At 48.1% G+C, this 25998-nt stretch overlaps 1 protein-coding gene across 1 annotated transcript in view; it reads right to left on the bottom strand.

Annotated features, from left to right (window-relative positions):
- Positions 1-353: 353 nt before the first annotated feature.
- The window catches only part of ZNF536 (zinc finger protein 536), a 229474-nt gene continuing 203829 nt past the window's right edge, over positions 354-25998 (bottom strand). The window contains exon 4 of the mRNA XM_060130858.1: positions 354-598. Within this exon, the coding sequence (XP_059986841.1) occupies positions 354-598 (245 nt within the window). The remainder of the gene's footprint in view (positions 599-25998) is intronic.

Consider the following 25998-nt stretch of genomic DNA (forward strand, 5'->3'; position numbering starts at 1 on the left):
ATCGTTTTTCAGTTAAGAGCATGATTTTTGAACAAAGACGACTCTAGCATTGGAAGGGCCCCCAGCTTTCTTGAGCTCGGAGGACACCAAGCATTTCTGAAATCCCTTTTCTCCCACCTGCATTGTTTGGAAATACTTGTTGCCGGGTAACAGTTTAGCAGCCATTTTCAAGGGCTGGGGATTTTTTTTTAATATATATATAGCTATCTTTTTAAATTTTTTAAATGTTCTATACACTAGAGGGGAGGTTGTACATGATTTTTTCCCCTTGGAATGCAGTTAGCAAACTCTTTTACCAGATGCATAATCTGAAAACTGTGTAAAATAATATTGCAATATCCGGGTTGGGTGGCTCAGTTGCGCTCCTCCTGGGCCTTGCTGCCCTCCTCCGTTAGCTCCGCTGAGCTCCCCGCCTTGACAGCTGTGAGGTCTTCGAAATTCCCAGAAGCCTCCGAGTCGACTCTGGAGCGCTTGAACCTGCGGTCGGGATACTGGCTGTTGTCAAAAGGCATGCGATGGACGCAGAGGACGTGGGTCTTCAGATTTCCCTTCTGAGAGGCACTGTAGGGACAGTAGCGGCACTGGAAAGGCCTGTGACCTGTGGGCAGAAAGAGTGGCCGGTCAGCTCTGCCGTTTACCCCCCTTCCCGGCCCCCAGCGCTCAAAGGACCATGATCATGATTACCAATATTATCAATATCATCGGTGTTATTGCCTTGCAAAAATCGAATGGCAAAGAATGAAGATGCAGCCCATATAACTATTTGGATAAGTAATAAGTTACTTGGATAAATAATGTTACCAAATAATAATAACTTGGACAGGGATTTCCATCGTGGCCAGAGTTTTTAATTCAGAGTTTCTAGGCAACAGAAGAGAAAGTTCCCAACACCTGGAAATTCTTTTATAAAAAGTTAGGTCGCAAATATTTTAGCCTTTGCAGGCCAAGGTCAAAGATATGATGTAGGTACTAATATAGCAAGAGAGGAAATAAAATTCCAAATTTTTGTTGATGAAATTCAAAACTTTATTTATGGATACTGAAATCTGAATTTTATATAATTTTCATATGTGATGAAATATTATTCTTGTTGGGTTTTTTTTTTCAACCATTTAAAAATGTAAAAACCGTTCTTAGCTTGCAGACCATACGAAAACAGACAGGAGACGGATTTGAGCCTTGGACTGTACTTTGCTGACCCTAGCTCCACACAAAAAAGCCATAAATCCCGCCATCTGAGATTCTGACTCAGGTCTCCAAGCCAGTTCACTTTCTTATCCTCCCACTAACTCTTTTTATCTTAACTCTTAAGATAAGCAAATCAAGAGTGACCGGGGAGGGTGTTTGGGGTGGGGTGAGAGAGGGATATTACCCAAGCCTTGTTCTTGGGTGGAGCGGAAGTGCCAAGCTGGAAGAATTTGGGAATCTCAGGATTTCAAGAGGAGGCAGCAGAAGGTATCAGAGAGGAACCTGGACATTAGGATAATCAAGGACAACCTAGTTTTAAAGAAATTTGATTTTGAATAGTGACGCTTGGACTCAAACTTTACTAGAAAGGCTATAAATCAGAACAGAAGATGGATTGTGTGAAATCCATCTGCTCCTTCAGGCTTGATTTCTCTGTCCGGATGCACAGCAGGCGTGTACACATTTCTGCCATCTTAAGGAACCAGTAAAGCATCTGGTTTGGGAAGTTATAATGGAACAGTTGTATTCTGCCTGATGCTGGGAAGCGGTAGATACGCAATTCCTGGAAGCTGTTTTACCCAGCACCCAGAGAGGTCAAGACCCAGGGCTGGGTTTCATTTGCTCAGAAAAATAAACAAGTAAATAAATGGGCCCAACCGTTTACCCCAGAAAACATCTGAACAGCATATTCAGCACTTTTACTAGAATGGTGATAGCAGAAGTCCTGTGTATCTACTTAGCAAAACAGTTTTGTTCTTGAAGAACTGGAGGCCAACCAAACGTTTGGAGCTGAAACTCATTTTCTCACCAAATTGCACACAGTGCTAGATTCTTGCTTCTTTCTTAGTGGGCTCCAGGAATTAGCTCTCTCCTTCTTCCCTCCTAGACAATTGGCCCCTGGGCAAATCCATTCTACCTGTTGAACCTTTCTCCTTCCAAAACCCCCCTTCTGAGCTTAGTCCAGTGTACACCAACTCTTGCTAGACTATGAACATGGCAGCCTGCAAGAGGGCTTCCTGCTTCTAGCTTCCCCACTTCCTGCCCATCCTCCCCAGGGATACCACAGTGAGTATCTAAAGCAGAAGCTCAGCTGTGATTTCCTTGCCCAAATTTTGATGGCCACCTACCCCCTCACCTTCATAGCTCAGTCCCAGCACCTCTCAAGTCTCCTGGGAGCATCCCCCCTTTGCCCACTCCAAACCAAATGATTAGATGGTCTCTGCAAAAAGGCTTCATTCCACAGCGTCCCCACACACCCTTGCTGTGCTACTCTCTCCCTGAAATACTTCTATTCTCTGCAGACCCAAACCCCATTCTTCTTTCAAGGCTCTGCCCAACTGGGACGCATGTTTTATGGGGCTGCTGTGTGTGTGTGTTGATCACCATGACTATCTATGTGTTCCTGAAGCAGGAGGCATAGCCATCTTAATATCACTGGTGCCAAGTCCACTACCTGGCACAGAGCAAGCAGGCATTAACTGTTTGTGGACTGTATTATTATCTTACTGCTTCACCTTGCCTTTTTTTTTAATACAAATTTTTGGATAGAGTTTTCTCTTGTTTCTGTTGTTGTACCTAACACAAGGCTGAAGTTGATCGACTTTCCCACTTGCAAAAGCCAATTTGCAAGTCCATGGAGGTAAGAACAAATGAAACCCAAGAAAAGCACACTTGCTGTTGGACCTTCCACATAGCCTACCACAGCAAGAAGAGCACAGACAGTCAGCAGGAGGGGCCTGGACCACCATTGTCAAGTAAGAGAAGGATTCGTGAGCACCATTCACTTCTTCCCTTCCTGCTACCCAACCCCACCCTTTGGGCTCGGTCGCCCCTCACACAGATGACAGGGAAGACCCTGGGATGGTGCTGGAGGAGAACTGAGACTCTACCTCTAGTGGACTTAGCATATTTACGAAGAATATACATGGCCCTACTCTTCATCACGTTGGAGTTAGAGCATAGACTGAAGGGAAGAATCGTGGTTCTGATCAGTGGCAGTAGGATAGGAAAAGCCGTGCCCATTCTCCCCACCATAATCATGAATCTAAGTCAGCGCTAAGCTGGGCCTCAGTGAGTTTCCAACAGATCCCAAGACTCAACCACCTAACTCATGAAGTCGTCATCCCTATGGACATGAAGCTATGCCCAGGGCTCAGTGAGGGAGGATTTGAGGTTCTCTGAAAGGGCAGCTCTTGAGCAGGAGAAAGGAGGGCCCAAATCTGTAGCTGGAGGCATAGGAACCAACTGAGGGTCATTCAGAGAACCTGAGGAGTAGAGCTGAGACTTCTCTCAGGAGGTTTAAGAAATGTTTTTAAAGTTTTGTCCAAATCTTCTCAGAAATGGATTATATTTTCTGGGTTCCCCCCAAGGGCAGCCCTGTGGCAGCTCACAGAGGAGGGGTGACCACTATCCTAACCACCATGGCTCAGAAAAAGCTGGGGCTAACTTGTCGATTTATTTATTTCATGGCAATAAGTGACTGATGGAGAAAATCATGGTGGTCTGACAAGTCTTTGGAGTTAAGGACTCCAAACAATAAATAAAAATAAATAAAGAGAGTCAAACTCTTGGTACCATGATCCAAAGAGGCTAGCAGAGCCATGAAGCAAAATTACCAAACCAAGGTATTATTTAACAAATTTACCTCAGGTCACCAGGATTCACACTGGTTCCTCCATTCTTCCATTGCTTTTTTTCCCCATCTATGAAAGCTGTTTATTGTATTCTCTGTTATTATTACTGAATAATACATTTCTGTATGAATCTATGCTACAACCTGTGCTACAACCTGCCAATTGTGTCACCGTGGGACAACCAAACAGCAAACCAAACAGAGAACCTCAAGTATCGCATTTATTCACAATAAGAGCTTTTTCGAATTGGCCAACTTGACATAAAAGCACTTAGTATATTTTTCCCACCGATTGATTTTAAAATATTAATCATGATTTTATCCTATGGTTATATCTGAATCTCTATTTCTTGGTAGAGTCAAAGACGTACAGTAATTCTGGCATATTTGGATACTTCAGTGGTCAAACCATTAGTACTGAAGTAGTTTTTATTTTAACTTAGGTGAGCTGGAGAGCTATATGTAAAGGTATAATGTTATGCATGTGTACATTTGTAGAAAGAAATCTATACAATACTGGAATCATCGTAAATCCTGATTTTGCAATATACCTTGTAAGTAGAAGCACTGTAGATAATGGTAGCACCTGAAGATCCCAAAGGCCTACGTCCCACAGGTTTTCACATACATTTTTGTATGTTTAACCTCACATTTGAGCTTTACGGCAGTTTTGTAAAGGATATCAACCCCATTGCACAGAGAAGTAACTTAAGATATAGCAAACTTGGATGGTTTGACTTTAAAACAAATTTCCAATGTATATAACATACTCAGATGTCCTAATTCTCCAATCCTTATGAGAACCATGATTACAATGTGTTTTTGTAGGACACACACACACACACACACACACACACACACACACACACACACACCCTTGTGAGGGGTTAGTTGAAAGTTTCCCATGAGACTGATGTAGAAGAAAATTATCTGAAGAAATGAGAGGTCCATCCTGAGGGAGGTGATTGTGAGGGGCTGAGACGAGTCCGGAAGAAAGCATTGTGTTCTCTCAAGAATCAAATGTAAGTGAAAGGTTGATCCTTTGGTGATGAGAACATTTACTCCCAAACAGAAAGCTGTTGGTATGCAAAGCACTTTTGGAAACTTGATACATTTCCCAGTCCAGCTAAATCTGGATGAAAAGTTTCATATTTCTCTATACCATTCATCCATTCGAAGTCCCTGGTATTGGCACAAACACAGTGATATGTTAGGTTTTGGTCAAAGAACATAAGCAAGGACTTCAGAACAAACCCCAAAGCTGAGAGCTCCACTAAATATTCTACTGTGATTTTCCGATATGTGTGACAGAACAAGGGACCCACCTGAAGGCAGAGACAGAGGGAGAGTCTGTGGAAATCTGCACTGACCTTTCTTACCTTCTTGCTGCAGTGGATGTGGGGCTCTGAGGAAATCAGATCTCCAGGTGGAGGCAGGTCAACTGTCCCCTGAAGAGAAGCCCTCAGGGTGACAAACTCTACAAACTTCCATCCATCACATTTTAATGAGAGGAAAGACCAGCCTGTGCTGCCTGTGCCCACCTTGGTAAACTGGAGATGGAGGTGGCCATTCACTTGGGTCTATAGGTGGCGATGAAGATGCTACTGTCCATCAGTTTCTAAGAAGTAGCAAAGGCTATAAGACAGAGTTGAGTCTAACAGATTTTCTTGGTGATTGAATTTAAGAGAATAAGTGTACTCACCCCTGCCAGCTCCCCATTTGAGGAGAGCATCAAAACACTGGCCTCTCTCAAGTTCAACCCCACAAAGAAGCACTGCCCTCCAGGGTGTCCTTTGGCCCCTCTGAACACAGGAGATCCTTTCCTGCACACGCCTGACCACAGAGAGCTCTCTCAGTTTTGCATCTTTGCTTTCAGGTGTCCTCCTGCCCTGCAGTAGCAGTATGAGTCCGACCAGGAGCTTGGGTTCAAAGCTTAGCTTTCCCTCTCTGTGAGGTTGGGAGGCTACTAACACCCAAGCTTCAGTTTCCCCTCTGTCTGACCTTGAGTGAGCACTTGATCTCTCAAGGCTTCAGTTTCCACACCTTGGAAATGGGGGGATAATCTAATACTGACACCATAAGCCTGCTGTGAGGATCAGATGAGACGGTGTGTCGAATTTGTAAATGACAAAGAGCTATAGGAATGTCAGCAGTCTGTCATTGCTATGGTTGCTGATTTCATTGCTGTCATCCTGTTCCTTATCTAAGCCTGGTCAAGGGAGGCTATGTTTTGTTCTTCATCAAAAGCACTGATTCGACCAGCATTTCGTGTGTCACTGTTCCACACTAGCCTGCCTGTTCCAGGTGGTCTTGTCCCAGGTGGTCTTGGGTTAAAGCCAGAGATATTGTCTCTCCTCCAGGCACCTGCCTTTGGAGGGGGCTTGGGGAACTGGAAGACCTCCAGAGTCCAAAGAAACAAGTTGTTAGCAGGGGCATTTCCCTTGGACGAAGTTCAGCAAACGTGGGCTGGGCTGGGCTGGGTCACAGGCGCATGCGGGAAGGACCTCGCACCTAGAGGGTCCTCTTCTGGTACAAGGCTGGCATTTTGAGGGAATGAAGTGTGGGAGATGGTAGAGGTGACTGGGGGCTCCGAGAGCTCAGCTGAGAGGAACGTGAGCCCCTGCACGCCCTTCCACCCTCTTCACCCTCAAAGCCCTGAGTTTGCTGCCTCTGGCCACAGGGACCTCTCTGCTCTCCAGAGGCTTTATATACTTTATACCCTTTCTCACCACAGGACCTTGGCCCAATCCTGTCCCATTCCCTCCACGCGAATGCTCCCTCACCTACTCCATCGAATTACTGTAATCCCGTCCTTCAGCGCAGCTGCCTCAGCCTCACGAAGGCCTCCCCTCTGTGGGTCCCCTCAGACCCACTGAGGTTCATCATAGCAAACTCTTCTCTTCCACAGTAGAGCATCCAACAAGAGTAGCTCAACAAATAAACAATTATGTTGTCTTCCCCACAAGACCGACTCTCGGCTCCATGGCTCAGGGACTGTGGGGTTTTGTTTTGGGTTTGTTTTTTGGTTTTTCTGATTACTGCTGTTTTTCACCACCTAGTACAGAGTTTGGGATGTCAAAGATATCCATCAACTATTCTTCAAGCAAAACTGTACGTGAATGGATGGATGGATGGATGAAGGAAAGAGGGAGGTAGCCAAGAGAAGGGAAGAAGAGAGGAATGCTACCCCAGACAGAGGATGAGCCTGACCCTAGAACAGGAAGGCTGGGTGGGTGCTGGGGCATGGAAGCAGGTCAGTACGGTGGAGGTGGAGCTCGGTGAGAGCTGGGCAGGGGAAAGGGCCACAGGACCCCCTGGGGAGCTTGGACCTCATTCCGTGGGAGAAGGGAAGGGAAAGAGCCTTTCCAGCTCTGCAGCGAGGCTGCTGCCCCGAATAGCCCCCATCCCCGTCTGCAGGCAGGGCCTCGGGCCCTGACGGTGCGGCTAGATGTGCAGTCCCCCCCACCAGCCCACTTTCCACCCCTCTCTGTCTCTCACTTTGAGGCCATCAACATTTCCCATCACTGCCACGCGAAAAGTAAGTACATCATACGTTAATTTGTATTGTCACTGCGCCGTAGAGCCGTGGTAAAGAGCGCATTCATTTTTAATCCACTATGAATAATATATAAATATGTATACGGTGTGGAGGGTCAGGAGGAGAAGGAGAAAGCAAGTCGTACATTGTTTATAACAAAAGTGGGAAAACGAGACATTTTTCTTACTTGCTATGATGGAAATATCTTCTCCTTCCCTGTACCTAAGGGGGAGAGGAAAATGCCTGACCTTGGGGGACCATCCATTAATTACAGCTCCACACTTGTGCGCATCTGGGTTTGGGGAAGAGCAGGAGCTGTGTCCACAAGGCTTCCAGACTTTCCATGCTGATGGTTTCTGCTCAGGTGAGGGATGGTGGAGAGGAGATGGGGAGAGGGGTAAGTGACCAACCTCTGCTGCTTAGTCCAGGGTGGTGAGAAAACAGTCTGACACCCACTCATGAGAGCACATTTATAGGAATTGCCTCAATGGTCCTCATGACAACCAGTGGGGATATACGGTGGAGAAACGTCTCCCCATTTTACAGATAAGAAAACTAAGATTAAAAAATTGTCCAAAGTCAGGTAGACACAGCTAGCCAGTTCCTGATCAGGAATTCAACCTTAGGGTTTTCTCAGAACAGACTCTCATCTCACCGTTCCCTCCTGTCACTCCTTGCAAACCACCTGTGGGAAGATTCTCTACAAAGAGCTTTCTTTGATCAGACCCAAGGATGCTGCAGGAGGGAATCCATGAACTTCCTGGAGGAGTGTGTGCTATGATGTGTGGTACTGTACACATGTCACATGCCACACCCCTTATGGACACAAGCACCACTGTGGCATCCAGATGCACGTCAAAGACTGGTATTGAGCCCATGGCTGGCACCAAGCCACAGGGCTTTGTAAGTTCTCTGTCAAAGCTCGCATCACACATCTCCTGGACCCTAGCCCACTTCCATGAGCACACATTGAGCACCTGCTGCATGCACTGCCCTGAGCAGATTGCTGTTGGAATGATGCAGTACTTTTAGCACCGAGAGGGTGGGAAGGGCATCTATTCCACATGCCTGACACAGGCCCACCCAATACATTTGAATGGCTGCCCACACATCTTAAGACTGCCTTTAGGGGTTGCAACCTACTGGAGACCCAAGTGGAGACAGGAAGGGGCCAATCGTTCATGAGGGAAGGACATCCAAGCTTCGAGCAAGACTCGTTTCCCGTTGAAAGATGACTCAAAATGGGGCGTTATGAAAGAACCCCCAAGAGAGAAAGAACATTCTTGAGGAAAGACACATGTGCTGTTTGCCAGAGGGTCCATACATTGTGACAGAGGCACAGCTCTGGATGTTGGAACAAGGGCATCCTAGCGTGGAGAGGACCAATCCCCAGAATCATGGTTCACGCTCTGTGGTCAACGCAAGGAAGAGGGTCCAGAAGAGGGTCATGTATGTAAGTGGTGGAGAGTAGGGTCCCTGGCCCAGGTAAACAGTGACAGGGACAATCTCCTTGTGTCCTCACACTGCCAAGCCATCTCTCAGACCAGGGCAAGCCTTTCAGATCAGCCACACTGGGGCCTTTCATTGTTCATAACTGGAAAAAGACAACAGTGGGTAAATGAAGAGGAACATTGCTGCTATGGCTTCTAGATCACACTTACGTAAGTGTGTGGCCACACTTACGTAAATAATGGGTGGGTGTAAACCCCTAAGAAGGCTGGAAAGCATGAGAGAGTCCAGGCTGGCCGAGGAAGAATCTTGGTGTCCGGCAGCATTATGGGTGCTTTCTGGGGCCTGCAGCAGCCCACAGCTGACCCACCTGTGACACCCCCATTTTCCTTTCTGCAATATCCTCTTTGGAGCACAGGATTATGGAGTATTTCTAAGCTACCACAGAAGGGTCTCTCGCAGCCATGTTCTGTGGCATTGTTTTCTAGATGGGTCCTGGTAATGACCTGGAGAGAAGCAGCCCTCAGAGGCAACTCGCATGTACCGGGCTATGAGGCTTGGGAAGTACCAACAAGACTCCTTAATAACAGCCTTCCCCCTATTGCACCCCAACCAGAGCCCTTTGGATTCCTTGAAACTAAGGACATTTGCAAACTGCATGCTGGTAGGTTAGAAAATGGCTCCACCTATAGGGCCAACTGGGTAAGTTGGAAACTCGGCGCCCCCCCAGAGGTGGACCCCGCCCCACAGGCCTGGGATGAATCCAGGCTGGGTGGTACCAGTGGGCTGGCCAGCCAGTCAGGCCTCTCGGGCAGTGCCTGGTTTCCACTTGGCCCTCACCTGCTGTTCCCTCTGAGCGTCTGCTGCTCTGAACCTGAAGCTGCAAACTAGGAGGGTCCCTGCCCAGGACCCCGGCCATCCTTCAAGCTTCAACAGTCTCGGCGGGACAATGAGATGGGTAAAAATATACACAAACATGCATTGAACTGATAGTAAGAGTCTTTTCTCAGTATCACACATTACATATATATATATATATATATATATATATATACACACATATACATATACATATATATATATATATATATAAATTTCCCTAATTCTAAATAGGCAAGAACGGTTCTCATCAGGTACATAATTCATGTTTTCAGTTTTCAAAAAAATATTCATCCATCTAATCTAAGATGCTAAAACACTTTGGAATAGCCTTAGTATAAATAATTTTAGGTTTTAAATTTCCTGTGATTTGGGTTTAAATTTAAAACACTATCGAAAAATATATTTTAGTATTTTTAAAGCCAATTTCGATCCATATGGTAATAGATTGGAGACATCAGTGTGAACTTGTGTTTAGCTTAATACATACTGTAGAGATGTGAGTACATGCAAGGGTTAATATACACACATATATTTCCTTCTTCTGTCCGCCGAGAGGGCCCAGAAGCCGTGATATCCCAGGGGCAGCAAGCACACTTAGCCCAGAGCTTGATTTCTAATACCATTCACAAGAAAAGGGAACCAGGGCTCCTTGGAGAAATGGCTGGTTCTAGGGCTGGAGCAGGACATACACAAGACGATCCTGGAGCACTTTGTGTCAGAAAGCAAGGAATTGCTCCAGACACATGCATTGATGGGGGTATTGTGAAGCCCCACGCAGTCCGGTGAGAGAGCCCCCAGCGGCCAGCGCTGGTACAGCTTCAGCAACAAAGTCAATGATGAAGTGTAAAATAAGCATCCACAAGTCATACTGTCCCGACTAAATGATTGAATCAATACCTACGTGGAAAAGTACAAATGCCCCACGCGCTCCAAACTATTTACTACGCAGGTGCTCCCCCTGGAGGAGGTGGCTGAAACTCCCACTCCTTTGTGCCGGCTGCATGGTGACCTCCTTCACAGGACTACAGTGTGGAACGTGGGAAAGAGGAACCGTACAGGCAGACACCTGACAATCACGACCTCAGCCAGGTGACCAAGGTCAGGGGGAGAGCACGTTCCCTGATTTGATGGGATGAGAAGGCACGTTACCTCTGTGGCCTTCCTCCCTAAAACCCACGATCCAAGTCTAACCATGAGAAACCCCAACTGAGGGACATTCTACACAATACGCCTCAAAACTGTCCAAGTCCTCAAAAACGAGGAAAGACAGAGAAACTGTCACAGCCAGGAGGAGCCCTAGGAGACCTGACAACTAAATGTAACGTGGTACTCTGGAAAAGACAAAGAACATTAGGTAAAAACTAAGGAAACCTGAGTCAAATATTAAATACTTAATAATAGTGTATCAGTATTGGGTCATTAATTGTAACAAATGTACCCTACCAATGTAAGATGTTAATAATAGGGGCAAATGGGCATGAGATATATGAGAATTCTCTGTACAACCTATGCAACATTTTTGTAATTCTAAATCTATATTAGAATTAAATTTTTATTTTAAAATTTTCTTAAAAAGTGAGTCTGGTTGATGTGCAGTGGACGGTGATAGCACAACACCCCAGATCAGGAGATGACACAGCTGAGAGTGTGGCCCCAGTGAAGCCAAGCTGGTGACAGGGAAACTCTTCCTGGAGGAGGGGGTGGGACACATCAGCACCCTGCTGGATACAGCCCTACCAATATACAGCGTTTGCGTTACTCAGGCACAGTGTGAAGAACGTGGGCTCTCAAGCCAGACACTTGGATTCAAACCTCACCTGTCTCTACAGCTTACACACTCTTGGGCCGGCTAGTCAACTTTGCCAAGTCTCAGGTTTTTCATCTTTAAAGTGGGTGTAGTAATCATAGCTCACTCATAGGGTTGCAGGGATTCGATGAGAAAAGGCCTGTAAAATGGTTAGCACTCTGTGTGGCACATCAAAAGAGTTAAATCAACGTTTGCTAGATATGGTTTCGCATGTTCAAATACTCTATTAAGTGCCTGTCGCGCGGGAGTCTTGAATTGGAATGGTCATTCCAATGACGATGCTAGAGTCAGGTGTCAGGGTCTCCGCTTGCCAGCTAAATACACCAAGGCCCTGAGAGGCTCGGTGTGTGTCCAGAGCCACGAAGCCAGAGAAAGGCAGAAAACCCAGCTTTGCACCAGCTCCCTTTGAGCCTGCAGCCAGGGCTCAACCCACCGTCTTGCTGCCTCTCTGCAGCTTCAGGTTCAAGTTCAGTCAGTGTGAAAGCTGAGAAGATGAGGCTGGATTCCAGGAGATGTCTGCAGAAGAGAGCAACTGGCAGGGGTGTCGGAGTCCCCCAGATCCTCCCAGCTCAGCCCTCTCCCCACCTCTCCCCGCAGCCCAGGACCTCAGAAGTAGCAGCCTCAGGAGGTCCTGCCCTTCCTTCCCCCTGACCTCACCGTGGTCCCTTCCTCAGTGACTTCATTCCCATGCTCTGGCCCACGCCGTGCAGATCTTGCCTTAAATCCTGTTTATTTTTTTGCCCCAGGCTGCCTATGTGCTCAGTGAGCCACCAGCCTGCCTGGGTGGTCAGGAGAGCCAGACTGTAACGTAGGCCCAGCTACTGGCACTCACAGGCAACTATTGATCCAAGATCTTAAATCATTCCCCAGATTTTATGAAAGCATTTATGTTTATCATTAAATAACCTTCCAAGGGTCGATGGATGAACTTACGTTCCTTTTTTGGAGATTTTTAGATGTGTAATATAATAATCCCCTCACAATACCCAGTGTTTGTCGCTGGGTGAGCGCACTTAATCCTGAAAGAAATGCTGGGAGAGACCAAAATGAGAGGACGCTGCCTTCAGTGCAAGGCGGGAGCCACAGAACAGAGGGGCTGGAACCTCACCCAGTGTCACACAGCAAACCTCACCCTCCTGAAACTCTCTTCTCTCTCCCAGCATTTCTGGGGAAGGGAAGTACTTGGAACACCACACTAACAGAGATGATTTTAGATAGAACTGAGCTGACCACTTTTTAGGTTAACAGCCTTAGGAAAAAAAGAGTGAACTAAAGTTGGATAGTATTGCTAAAATAAATCTACCTTTTTTTTAAAGCTTTTAATGAATATTAAGTAAAATTATTAAGGTGGTGCTCAAGAGATGACAAAAATAGGAAGGGTTCTAAAATTAGCCAATGCAGCACCTCCTATTCATACTATTTTTTTTTCTTTTGCGGTGCGCGGGCCTCTCACTGTTGTGGCCTCTCCCGTTGCGGAGCACAGGCTCCGGACGCGCAGGCTCAGCGGCCATGGCTCACGGGCCCAGCCGCTCCGTGGCATGTGGGATCCTCCTGGACAGGGGCACGAACCCGCGTCCCCTGCATCGGCAGGCGGACTCTCAACCACTGCGCCACCAGGGAAGCCCCAAGGACTTTTTCTTTTTTTTCCTATTCATACTTTTAATACCCATATCTTCACTCCTTAGGAATATTGGACTGAATACAGTTATCTGAAGCTCCTGTGGCAATAAGGTGGGTGGTAGGCATTTAGCAGATGCAGTAACAGCCAGCCCTGCTCCAGGTGAATCCACCTCTGGACACCACCAGGCTCACTGGGTCAACAGCCCAGCCCAGAAACAGCAAGGACTGTAGGAACAGGAGAAAGACACCAGAAGGACCAGAAGGCAGTGGGCATGCTCTACACACCATGCCAGTCCCCAAATCCCCTCTGTACTTATGCCCATCCCTGCTCTCCAGCCTTCAATGGCTCCCTATTTCTTACCAGGGCATCTTGCCTCCTTAGCCTGGCTCTCCAACTTGCAACCCCTTCTTACCTAGTATTTATTGCCACTGCCACCAGGAATTTGCCCACCCCAGCCCCCAAATCTCCTTCCAGTCAGACCCCACCAAGCCTCAACTCATCCTTGAAGCCTTCCTCAGGACCCAGCCGCCAGAGCCGCATGGGCGCTTACCAAAGGCCTACGTAAGTAGGCACCTCACTGCTCTGTCAGCCACTGCTCACTAATGGCTTCCTGTGACTCGGGCCTGGGGGGGGTCTCTCCCTCCCCTTAGGAGGCCTGCGATGCTCAGAGTAGGGACTGGATACGGGAGGCTGGGAGTTGTTCCCCTTGGGCAGCTTCTTAGGAAGGGCTCTGGCCCCTGCCTTGGGTGGGTGACCCCTCTGCCTAGCCCCACATTCTCGCCTTCACGGGGGCGTAGGGACACCCTGGGGGGGGCAGCCCTGACTTAAACAGTCTGGTCCCAGTTTCTGGTCTTGTGAGGACATATCCCGACCTTGCTTCCCTCCACCCTGCTTGGCATTCTTCCTCAGAGCCAGCCCCACCTCCCAACAGGTGACCCTGCGGAACCATCCCCTGCACACTGCCCATGCCTGGGCTGGCTGTGTATCTGGAGCGTACCCTCTGCCCTGCTGTTTTCCCCACCAGGAAAACCCAAGTGCTCTGTGCTCTGGAGACCCCTTGGGACCCCAGTCCCGGCTGCCACACTCCTCCTCCCAGAGTCCACTAAGGGCACATGAGAGCTTGACCATTTTCCGGTGCACCTTGGGTCACCTTGGGTCTCGGTCTCCCAATCACAGCTCTACGAACAGGCCTTCTCCCCCCATACCCCCTCCCCAGCACCCTCAACCACACCACTTCCTGTGCAGTGCTGGGACTGGACCGCCCCACCTGACCGGGAGCCCAGAGCCCAGGTGGCCACAGGGCCAGCTCCACGGATTCCATCACTACTATGGACATACACGCTTCCACCCTCCTCAGAAATCACAGCCTGGAGGCACACGTTTTTATTATTTTGTCCCCAACGCTACATTTAAAAAGGTTTAAGGTATTGCTGATGTTTCAGAACAAAGAAATTTCATGTAAAAACATGGATTACCAGTTTATCTAGAAAAGTCAGAAGGTCTGGCAAGATCTTCCCAGAGGCAGCCACCTGCCTGGCACCAGGGGGCCTGAGTTCTCAACCTCTGCCTTGTACTGTCTTGAGGCTAACAACCAGAGCTTCACCTCCTTCCAGGTGAGGCAGGGTCACGGGGTGAAGCCTTCCTGTGGTTTTGCATGTGGCAGATAAATTGCGTTCCTGTAGACACACACACACACAGTGAAATTAGCAAGTGGGTGGTCTCTGCTGGTTTGTTTCTTGTTTTCCATCGTGTCCCTTAAAATGAACACGTCAGCCCTTAATTGTAGGTTCTGTTTTATTATACAATTTAACTATGGGAGGCGGGCCAATGTTGTAACTTGGCGTGTGCCAAGGGTGTGGTATGCACCATGCCTCACTAGAAAAGAAATGGGGGGAGGGGGCAAACCCACAAAATCACCCAACACAAAACGCTGTAAGTATATAGACAGCCGATCCACTAAAAGCTGGTATCCAAGGTTATCTGTGGATACTTCACTACCCACTCACATCTTTCGTAAACACAGTACACTTCTTGGGGTGGGAGCTCATATGGTTTGGGGGAGGGAAGCAGGTGGGCTCATGTGGATTGTAGAATATCTCACCAAAAACAATGCAGCGGGGCCAGTCATATACCATCAAATTTCAGTGCTGTGGTACTGTATTAATGTGAGTTTACGTGAGAGAACCACACATCCCTCTTTTCGTAAATGGATCAGACACCTGCAATCCATACCCACGGTATATATCCATATAGATGGGCACACTGGATACATTTTAAATAGCTACATTTTATCATGCCCAATTCAAGAAATTGGTACCATGAACAATAGAAAATTACAAACTAAAACGGAGAGATGGAAACATAAACTTTTCAACGTTCCGCGCTCTCCGAGTGCCACTAATGTTGTCACATGCCAAAAATAAAATAAAATAAATAAAGCACAGGAGAGAGGTGGCTTTTCCTATGAAGTCACAAAGGAAATGCTACTCCTTTCTTCTCTTTTTCTCCCCCTATAAAAGGCTCTCTCTAAAATCAAAGGTGTCAGACTTTGCTTTCTCTGTCTGGCATGATCCAGAATACGGCTGAGGAATGACAGATGTCGGCACCCAGCTGCAATGAAGCATGCTAAAGTTTCCGTCTAATCCACTTATTTCTCTGTAGTCACGTAAACCAAAACAAATGGGCAGGGCTTTACATTAGGAAAAAACCCCACAACAGCAGGACTTTGTTGCATAATGCAGTCGACACGCCATCTTGGTATCATTTTCCCTCTGCAGGGAAGGCACCTTGCGGTGAGATCCACTCTCAAGCGTGGTCCCCAAAGTGTCAAGTGTCGTCCCCCTTCACCCCAGGCAGAACAGGATTTCCCCAGGAGAGGGAAGTCTAGGGGGAGAAGGGGGTGTCAGCTCGCAGGGAGACCCTCCCGGGACCTACGGCCGCCACCCATGTGCATGCACACTTACACACCTACACACTCCCAGGTTTCTGAGCTGCTAAACTAAGACCATCAGTTTAATCACCGGCACCATCGTTTTCAACTACTTGAATAAATCCAGCGGCATTATACACGGGGCCTGTGTGCAATTAAAGTGAGGGCTGTTAGACTCTTCATTTAATAAAACACTTGAAAAGAAAAGCCCTTGTAGGTTTAGCAATGCCACGGGGAGCGGAGGGTAAGCGAGCGCGGCTCTCGAGGCATCAGCACAGCCTCCTTGCAGCCTGCGGTGCGACTACCTCCTGAACCTGCTCCCCTTTCCGTCCTGGCTTTTAAGGAGCGGGTCAGGGTCAGGAGTCCTGGGGCTCTGTCACTGCCGGGCAGTCCCAACAGCTGCGAAGCACTCTTTCAGCACAAGTCACAAGAAAAAATGTGATGGATTTCGCCCATGGCAGAATGGCATTCCGTTTCTGGCCCTTCAGGCAAAACCAGTAAAGGCAAAGAGGAAAATTTGAGATTTCCCCCCTTCAACTTCCCACAACAACCTCAGCAAAACCACATGACTCGCCTTCTACAATCTCCCTGGTGTGTTCACTGCTACTTTGGCAGGAAATCAGAATTACTGTTATATAAATTCCATCTGATGCCAGAGCGACCATCTGTGAGTAAAACTGCTTCACCTACGTCTGCCTGCAAAGCCACTCTCCCAGAGACAAGGGAGAAGGGGAAAAAAATTTGATTAATTTGCAGAATGCTTGTGATTTGCTCATATATTATTATAACTGCTCATCAGCACATGACAAATTCCCAGCCCTCGGTGCAGGCACCCGTTCGGTTTCAGCAGTTTCTTGTGTCGGCACCTGACAGACTGCAGGGCCTCTAATGACTTTCAGATGCTTACAAACAGTAATTCTATCTTCAGAATAAAAAAGAAAAATCCGTAGGAAGAAAAGAGGAGCGAGTTTGTCTATTTCATTTCCTTCCTGTAGATCAACATGATTTAGCTCTTAAGGGCCGCCGCAGCTCCAAGATGGGGCCTCCCAGGCCCCGCCACGGCCGCCTGCAGAGACAAAAGACCCCATCGCCCCAGCTCCTGGGCTCCCGGGGAAGGTGGGGGACCAGCCCCGGCGGGCGCTCCCTGGTGCCTCTGCCGCCACGGCCTGGCTCTCCCTCTGCCTCTGCTCAGCAGAGTCCCTTTCATTTGTCCACTTTTAATACCCTAATAACCTCTCGCCTTCTCTGCAAACACATCTGCCTCATAACTGCACTTGGATTTCTGGCTTTCCCCCTCCCCTTTGCTTTTAAAACTCTGATTATGCCTTCTGAAGCCCTGCCTCTGTGCTTGATTGCCTGTTTCAGATTAGAGATTTTAGCAAGGAGACAAAGACTTCAGTGCACATCAGTCCCACATATGAGGACCCACAGAAGGAAAAGCGATAAAACGTGATACACCATCTGTCCACAAACAATAACCTGCGTGTTTGGAGGCTCACAAATTATTTAGCACACAACCTTCCCGAATTACAGAGCCTTGAAACAGCAGAGTCTGGGAGTGAGACCCTCTTTGATGTCCTTTGGTATTTCCCACCCCCGTCCTCCCCACCTCCAAACTGATTGCTAACAGTTGAGGAATGTCTCAGTGACAAGAAGATTTTTACTGTCAGGATCTTCCTATTACACGTGGCCTGGGATCCGGGCAGAGGCGGGCTCCTCCCCAGCCACAGACCTTTTGGGACAACTGGCCCAGATGCAAAGTCTGTCTCCGTCACATGTGTCTGTAGGGGGTTGGGCCGCCAGGGAGGAAGAGGTGGTCCAGAGCAGACCCCACTCTTAATACACAGGGACCCTGATCAGCTCTGCCTCTTCCACGGACTGCTCGGCTGGTTGGTTCGCTTTGGGAAGATATTCTAGATTTTGTTCTGGAGGAATTTAGACTATACACAAATGGATTTCCCTCCCCACCTCCAGCCATCTGCTCCCCTGGAAATATGTTCTTCTACCTTTCCTCACTCAGACTGTTGGAAGTAGCCACACTGACCCCAAGCCATAAATTACTCATAATAATTAGCCAGTATCTTTACTCACGCTGCAAAATTCCTTCTAAAGTGATTGACCAAACTGGAAGGGAAAGGAGGACCAAGCATCACCGAAAGAAAAAAAAATATCGTTTTTGTTAGTAGCAGGTGCATTTTTTAATCAGATACTCCTTGCCCTTGTTTTAAGCCTGGGGCCACTGATCACATGTATGGGCTCTACCATCGCATCTAAATAGTCCTCACACAGCCCGATGAGCAGGTCCTCTCACTTTATCCATGTGGAAAGCAAGGTGTAAAGACAATCAGTGACATGGCCAGGTGAAGCAGGAAGCGGAGCAGCTAGTGTTTGAATCCAGGGGGTCCGACGCCAGACCCCTCTTCTCTGAACCATCAAAGGACCCCAAGATCCTGCCTTAAGGATGAGACTGGAGAGGCAGCCATTTAGCACCAAAGGATCCAATGGAATACTTTACATGATTATTAATAAACAACCAAACAAACATTTACTTTGCAAATTGAAGCATTTCTTTCCTGAGTCTCAAAATAGATGCGTCGTTATACAGAGAGGGAGACTAGAGCTGAATGGGAACTAAATGAGGCTTCGTTACCAAATTCATCTCGAGCTTAATTATCCGGGTTCCAGTCCCTTCCTCTGAGCTTCTTCCCTGGAGCCCCCTGCCCACTCCAGGGGGCCCAACCCCCCCCCCCCCCCCCCCCCCCCCGCTCCATGGCAGGATTGGCCCGCACTGGGACTTTCTTCCCCGGCCAGCCAGAGGCTCCCTGAGGACGGTGGCCCAGTCTTGTTGGTATGTGCTGCCAGCCCATCTCTCACAAAGCCCTGCACATAGTAGGTGGTCAGCAAATAAACACCTTATTGTTGGGTTTCTGGAGACATCTCAAGATGTCCATCCCAGGGTTCTGAATTGCAGCATGTTTCCCAGACTCCCCTAACCTGATATCAATTAAGGCTGTGTTTACACACACAACTTGGCTGAAATTGGCCGGGGGGTGGGGGGTGCAGGTCGTGCAGGGAAGGAAGCAGGGGACTCTCACTTGCATTCAAACAACCAGATGTTTATTTTATTTTTTAAAATACATGATGCCAAACAGCAAGCCACACTGAAATTTTCACTTTCTGGTCTCTAGCAGCAAACCCTCATTCTGCAGCCCCAACTAACGAGCACGCCTGCCCATTTTCCTTTCCTTTGCACCATCACTGCTATCATTCTCTTCTCTTACACGTGCCTCACGCTTTGCTGTTGGCTAAGAGCTTCCACACCCACCATCCCACGTGACACATGGGGGAGTCAGGGCCGCAGGTGACCCCACCTCCTGCTGGTCCTAAGGCCCTGGCTGTCTTCCTTTTAGAGGAAATCTCCAAATTTTTATTTCCTGTCTGACAACCACACTGTCACGACAATAACCACAACCATTCCGAAAGCCCACCCAAGGGACTGAGCTTCCGAACTCCCCCAGAAAACGATTCGGGAAACCAGAACGGGAAGGAAGAAACGAGCATTCCCTAAAGGGAGCGGTTTCTGTTTGGGGGTGAGTTGCCTCTCACACCACCACCCCTCACACACGTGTTCTTAGTATCTCAGCTCTAACTACGTGTCGGGGACTGTACGGGGATCATCATCTCCCGAATCCTCAGAACGACAGGATATCGAGCAGTCGGTTAAAGCCCAGACTTACTCCAAACACACACAGACAGGGTTGAGGAACAAGAAGAGCCTGGTCTGGGAGGCATGCAGCCTGACCCCAGCCCTTAACAGCTGCCTGGCCTTGAGCGAGCTCCGGCACATCTGCAAGCCTCCATTTCTTCATCTGTCAGAGGGGCTCATCTGAGCATGGCAGGGTGCACCTGATGACACCCACCCAGAGTTCAGCACAGACGTTGCCTGCTGCTTCGACCATAAACGTCGGCTGCCGTTCCCCAGCCCCTGAAGGTCCTGCCTGCTTTCTCTCCAACCCGTGTCCCCCGGGATGACACGGCTCCAGCAGAAGGTGGCCAGAGGGGAGGCGGCCAGGGCTGTGTGCAGCTCCTCATGCCCTGCTCTTAGCCCCAACGCAGGGGTTGCCCTAGACAAGAGCCACCGCTGGCCTTAGAAACGCCATCACTCCCTCGCGGGCACGCACTTTACTTAAATGAAAGATTGCTGTCCCTCAGGATGAAGTGAGGGTTTCAGAAGCTGCAGTAAGAAAATTAAAGAGACCAAGTCAGAGCATTTTATGCATGTGGGATAACTGCCTTTTGATGTAGCTTTTTGCTACACATTTGTTATTATGGATCCAGAACAGATAAAAGTGTATCGTGGAATATATAAAAGTGCCAACAATTGTCAATATGCATTCACACGCTGCAGTAAGAATATTCTATAAAATACTCTCAAAATATGACGGATGTGCATAACTGAGCGACACCGCTAATGAGAATTTGGAGAAAGTACATCTTAAGCCCTAAAGAGTTTTACGAGACACAACAGCCCAAACTCAGCTGACATTTTAAAAAGCCCCTTGATACTCAGAACAAAGAGTCCTCAAGCATACGTTTTCCCCAAAGCAAGGACTCAAAACACACAGAAAAATGAAATAAATAAAATCTGAAATCTAGGTTCGGGTGATAGGAGGGGTAGCACTTTGGGTACCTGAGTGATAACCCAGAGCAGACGTGTATCTTGGTTCTCCAGATGCCTGCAAGGTCCCCCGTGCAAACGGGCATGGAAGGCAGGCGGTGGCTGAAGTGGCGTGCGCTCAGCCTGCCAATCTGCGATCGACATGTTTCTGGGCATCTACTCCTCAGGGTGAATTTTATACTCAGGCACGGTTGTTTTGCTCCCTTCACTCTCCCTGGCAGCCATAAACACATTGTTATGCTCTCAAAAATAATAATAATAATAAAGTAAAACATTACCAGCTTCCTATACACATAATAAAATCAATCTTCTGCCTCTAGTACATTAAATGAAATAGCATATCCCCAGAAAATACATAATAGGCAGTGTCTACAAGAATCATGCAAATAAAAGTAAAAATAAAAATCCAAAGGTCAGAATAAAATACTAAGCCTATCCTAAAAAATAGAGAGAAATGTTTGCATGCATTTTATACAGCATGTGTCCTGGAAGTGCCCCTATCAAGACGCATTCTAGAATTCCTAACCTGCGGTGCCTTTTTCTGATAGTTTGTTTATGAAGTCAGTCTTCCTATTTCCCCGAGATATAGACATTATACACATCGACAGTAAATAGCCCTTCTTAATTGAGCTGATAGGTCGAAAGTGAACGTGTCCTTGAATTTACACCGAAAAGATAGGCAGTGATTATTTATAAGGGATTTAGCCACCGACTTCCCTTTTGTATGGCAAGGACTTTATCGACAGACATATTTAAGTAACTAGTGCCAAATAAGGTGAATTCTGCGTTAAAGGACAAACGTTGTCTCCCGGAGTCAGCTGTGGTCCGCGGAATGCTCCCGGCCGCCCTGCCCCGCGCAGGGAGAAGGGAGCCAGCCAGCGAGAGCGCAGATCCATCAACGTTCAGATTTGACTGGCTTCTCGCAGGCTGAGTGTGGGAATGTGGCAATCTGCAATTTATTTAATTTTAATTCAATTTGGTTTCACATCCTGTTTTGCAAGTCAGCAAGATGGGCTAGGTTTGCCAAAAAGGGGGTGAAATACGGAAGGGAAGGCAGTTCCTCTCGCGGCGTGTACTAGCAGCCCAGCGTTTGCCTGGCCGGTGGAGCCTCTCCCGTCCTGCCCACAGCAGCACAGCCTCACTATCTCCCCGCTGAAGGGCCTATTTGTCTGCTTTAAGTGAAATCACTCAATTCTCAAAAGTCAGTGGAGGACTTTAGAAGGGGGAGGGTTCAGATAGGCTACTCCAAATAAGTTCCATTAATCAAAAGACACAGTGTAATGTAACTAATATTTTACAATTAGGGGAGACAAGATGGAACTAAAAGCCATCTATCTCTCTTATACCACATGATCATCGATTCATAATCGGAGACTGAGAGTTGCACAAAGATGCATTTACTGGATGGGGGGAGTGGGGGGGAGGGCCGGTCTGAGCCGAGATAATGAACACGATGAGAGAGCACGACGCTGAAGGCTGAGGAGAGATGACAGAGGGGCTGAATGCTGACGGATGACATGAAGACGCGCAGGTACCTGACAGCCCGCGAGCCGAGCTCCCTCTCCAGCATTATGATCCTCAATTATCCTGGCAAGGGAGTAAGAGGGGAGAGGGTGGCCTGGCCCAGGTGACAACCACTTTGTGGGGCTGGGATTTCCATTGTCAGCGCCCCTGGGCACATGGGGACGAACAGGATGCGTGCTTCATGGGTTTTGTAATAAAATTCCTAAACCTTCAAAAGGAGTCATTTTTTTTCTTTCACTGCCACCTTCAGGAAAAAAAAAGAGGTGGCCCTTTCCAAAAGAAGGGGGGCAGTCCCTGGGAGTCGGGGGGCGGCTGGCTGCTGCAGAAGAGATGGCTAGAGACAGCTCTCCCTCCCAGAGACCCTCCCCAGGACTGTCAGGGGGGACGAGAACCTGCAGGAGGGAGGCAAAGCCAGAGACAGGAGAGGAGAGGAAGGGAGGTCTGCGGCTCCTGCACTGACCCACGGACAGGGTTCTGAGTCCCACCAAAGAGGAACTTCCGGCTTTCGCCCCATCACGCAGGAGCTCAGCCACGGGTCAGGATCCTGAACACCGACACACATTCTCTACCTGTTCCATTATTTCCTTGTAAAGATACAGATGGCCTCACGCAAATGCTCATGTAGCGTGTCTTCGGAACAAAGAAAAACAAACGATGTTCTGGGCGGCAGAGTAACTTGGGAACTCAGCAAACGGCAAGACCGTGGGGCAGGTGGAGGGTGGCGGGTCCCCCACCGGTGATGGAGGTCAAGGCGGCGTTGCATCCCCCCTCCCTTTGCTGCAGTTGCATGGGCCCGTTTCTTTAACGTACAATACCTTTGTGACCGATTATGTAATATGGACAAATCCCAGACTGAAGCCAGAGGCCCAGGGAAGCCGTGGATTTTTTCAGTATTTATTTTTTGAAACCGAGCTTGGCTACCACACATGTCCCCAGCCTCCCCGCCCCCCTCCAGGCTGCCCTCCCTTTGCCTCTCTCCCTTGATGTGGCCTCCATGCTGCTGCAAGTGTCGTCTGCAAGGAGCCAAGCTGGATGGGGATCTTAGAGTTTGATTTCCCTACAAATCAGCAGGAATTCTTGTGTACAGGAGCCTGTACGTACACACCAGACACACACAAACAAAAACACTCCCCAGTCATAAGAGCCCCCAGATGTCTGGGCTCCTCTGCCCAACTGGCATCTCCAGAAGCTCAGATAGGGTGACCACGAGGGCAGGTGATGTTGCTTCTAAGAGGCTCATTCCAAAGCACCCGTCTTGCTGTTCCTTCATCCCTGTGGGAGGCGGGTGAAACGTGGGAAACAGAGATGCCGTGCCTACCCTCGGAGTGGGGAACCCAGCGACCCCAGAGTATCACGTGGGATGCACTCATACCCTCTTGGTGCTCTATGCAGTTCTCTGTGAGGGCCTGGGAAAGCCCCCCAAAGTTATCTAATGGTGCCAAGATAAGGGGGTTCTGGGAATACAAGGAAGGTGATGGGCCCAATCTGGTAGGCTAATCAGAGGGCAAAGGTGTTAAATAAAGTCAATTTGTGTGGCTTCAGTAGCTGTAATTGAGATGCGACCCCCCCACCCCATCCCCCGACTTAACTCCCTGTAAGCTGCACCGAAACCATAAATGGCCCCACAAGGCTAAGTGTGAGTGTCCCAGACATAAATAGGGTGCACCGTGCCTGCCCTCCAAGGCTGGGTGAGGCCGCCTCCCGGGCCAGCGGGGTCAGGTCTCCGCTGCTGCACACAGCTCTTCCCCGCATTCATCATCCCCTAAGAAGTCATCCTGTGAAGCGCAACAGCCCTCTCCCTTGCCTGAACTAAAGATTTCCTGGTTTACACGCAGACCCTTTAATGCGAAACGACTGAACCCAGCCCTGGCTGGATAAAATAAAGCATGAACGCAAGCCAAAGCCAAGCCTCTAAAACGAAGTTCCAGGAATACAGTCCACGCAAAGGGTTTTAACCTCTCCATCACCAGGATTTTGCCCTTAAGCAGAAATGAGAACGGAGCATTTTCACGTAGAATGAATATATCTATGGAAACCTCTCCCATTAATCCATGGAAATTCAATGTATTGTCTTTGGTAGCAGTCTCTGCATTGATACTTTCACGCACATGTGGACCCTGCTTAGTTTTGGTTGGACACATGGTTCTTTTATTTGTGGTTTGATCCAATGCAGGACAGGGAAGATAAACAATGTTCCAAGAGGATTTCTAAAGTGAGATATTCTCAGAGGGGAAATATATATGTAACATGCTATGAGCTTGTCTTAATGAATCAAAAAAAAAAAAAAGCAGTGTTAAAGGTATGAATTCTTAAGTTGAATGAGGTATGAATAAAGGCATGAATGCCATGCTCTGATTAACCCAGCTATGTCCATTAACAGGAAACATCAGTGCAATGTGTCCAGGGTAGAACCCCTCCTTCTGCAGGATTTGGGGAGAGAGCGGGACAGAGTAGAGTAGGCAGTAATTGAGTAGATTGTTTCATCTTCCAAATGTTCTAAAAAATCCAGTCTGTGGTGAGTATGGGTTGTGACCACATGCTTCATTTCCTTCCTTAGAAAGGTCATGTCTTTCCAAAGATACTTCGTGAGCAATTCCATTCCTCTTTTTACAGGGACATCCAGTTTGCAACTCCAAATGCTAAGCCCTGACAGCACGAAAGGAAAGGAAAGAATATGGAGAGGAAAAGAGCAGAAATTCCACTCAGCTTCCTCCCTCCCACCCACCACCCCAGCCCGACTAGGTGGGCTGGTAACCACTAAAAATTAAATAGCTGAGGTTTTCAAAATGAAAACAGAACATTTCCACAATTATAAAAACAGCTCTAATACTGTAAAACTCCTTGAACTCCAAACAAATTATTTGGGAGGGTATCGAGCCTGGAAGGTCTTTCAAATTTCTTATTAGAATGGAGATTCCTTAGAGCTTGTGGCCAAATCACATACAATTTGACCCAATTCTTTGCCACCCTTTCACATCATTTGATATTAGGCAGAAACTATTGTTCCAATGCTGAAATTCATTATCCTCTCCTGCAGCCAAGGCCTGGCTGGGAAAAGTCCCCGAGACCTGGCTTTCAACCTTTTATTGCAGCCATAAAGGTGGTCTTTTCTGCCACCTAGAGGAGAGATGGCAGCATGGCATGTGAGTCACCCGGAGGAAAATTAAATACAGCTGAATAATTGAATGAGAGGGCAAGTTGAATCAGGGGTCACCATCTGTTTGACTAGAATTGTTGGCACATTTCAGCTAAGCCTCGTGCGCCTCGTAAACATACTTACAGTTATCATAGCTTGCCTTGCCCTAAAATAAAAGAAAATTGGTCCAAAAATAAGCCTGAACTAATTAAACATATACCATCTTGTCGTCATGGAGACCAGAGTTAAGGTCACCAGTTTCTCCTGGCATTCAGGAGGGTATTAGTGCCAAAAAGAGACAGGTGATTCTTTCACCTCCTGGAGAGAGGGCATCTCAGGGGCTGGAGGTGATGCCTGGATGGTGGCCAGAGGGAAAGAGGGTGCCACTGCCCCTATTCCCCATGCCATTCTTCCTGGGGCCTAGAGGAGGCAGAGAGGGAGAGCAAGAAAGAAAGACACCATCTTTGCAGACCCCAGAAGCAGGGCCGGGAGGGACCCCAGGTGCCCCCTGCCAGCGTTACTTAATGTTATGCCCAATTGGCACGTTTGCTGGGGGTGGGGAAGGCATCTTTCCAAAGAAATGGGTGTCACGTCTGAATTGTATCCCTCTGCCA

The sequence above is a fragment of the Lagenorhynchus albirostris genome, chromosome 19 (assembly GCF_949774975.1).
Source record: "Lagenorhynchus albirostris chromosome 19, mLagAlb1.1, whole genome shotgun sequence".
NCBI lineage: Eukaryota > Metazoa > Chordata > Mammalia > Artiodactyla > Delphinidae > Lagenorhynchus > Lagenorhynchus albirostris.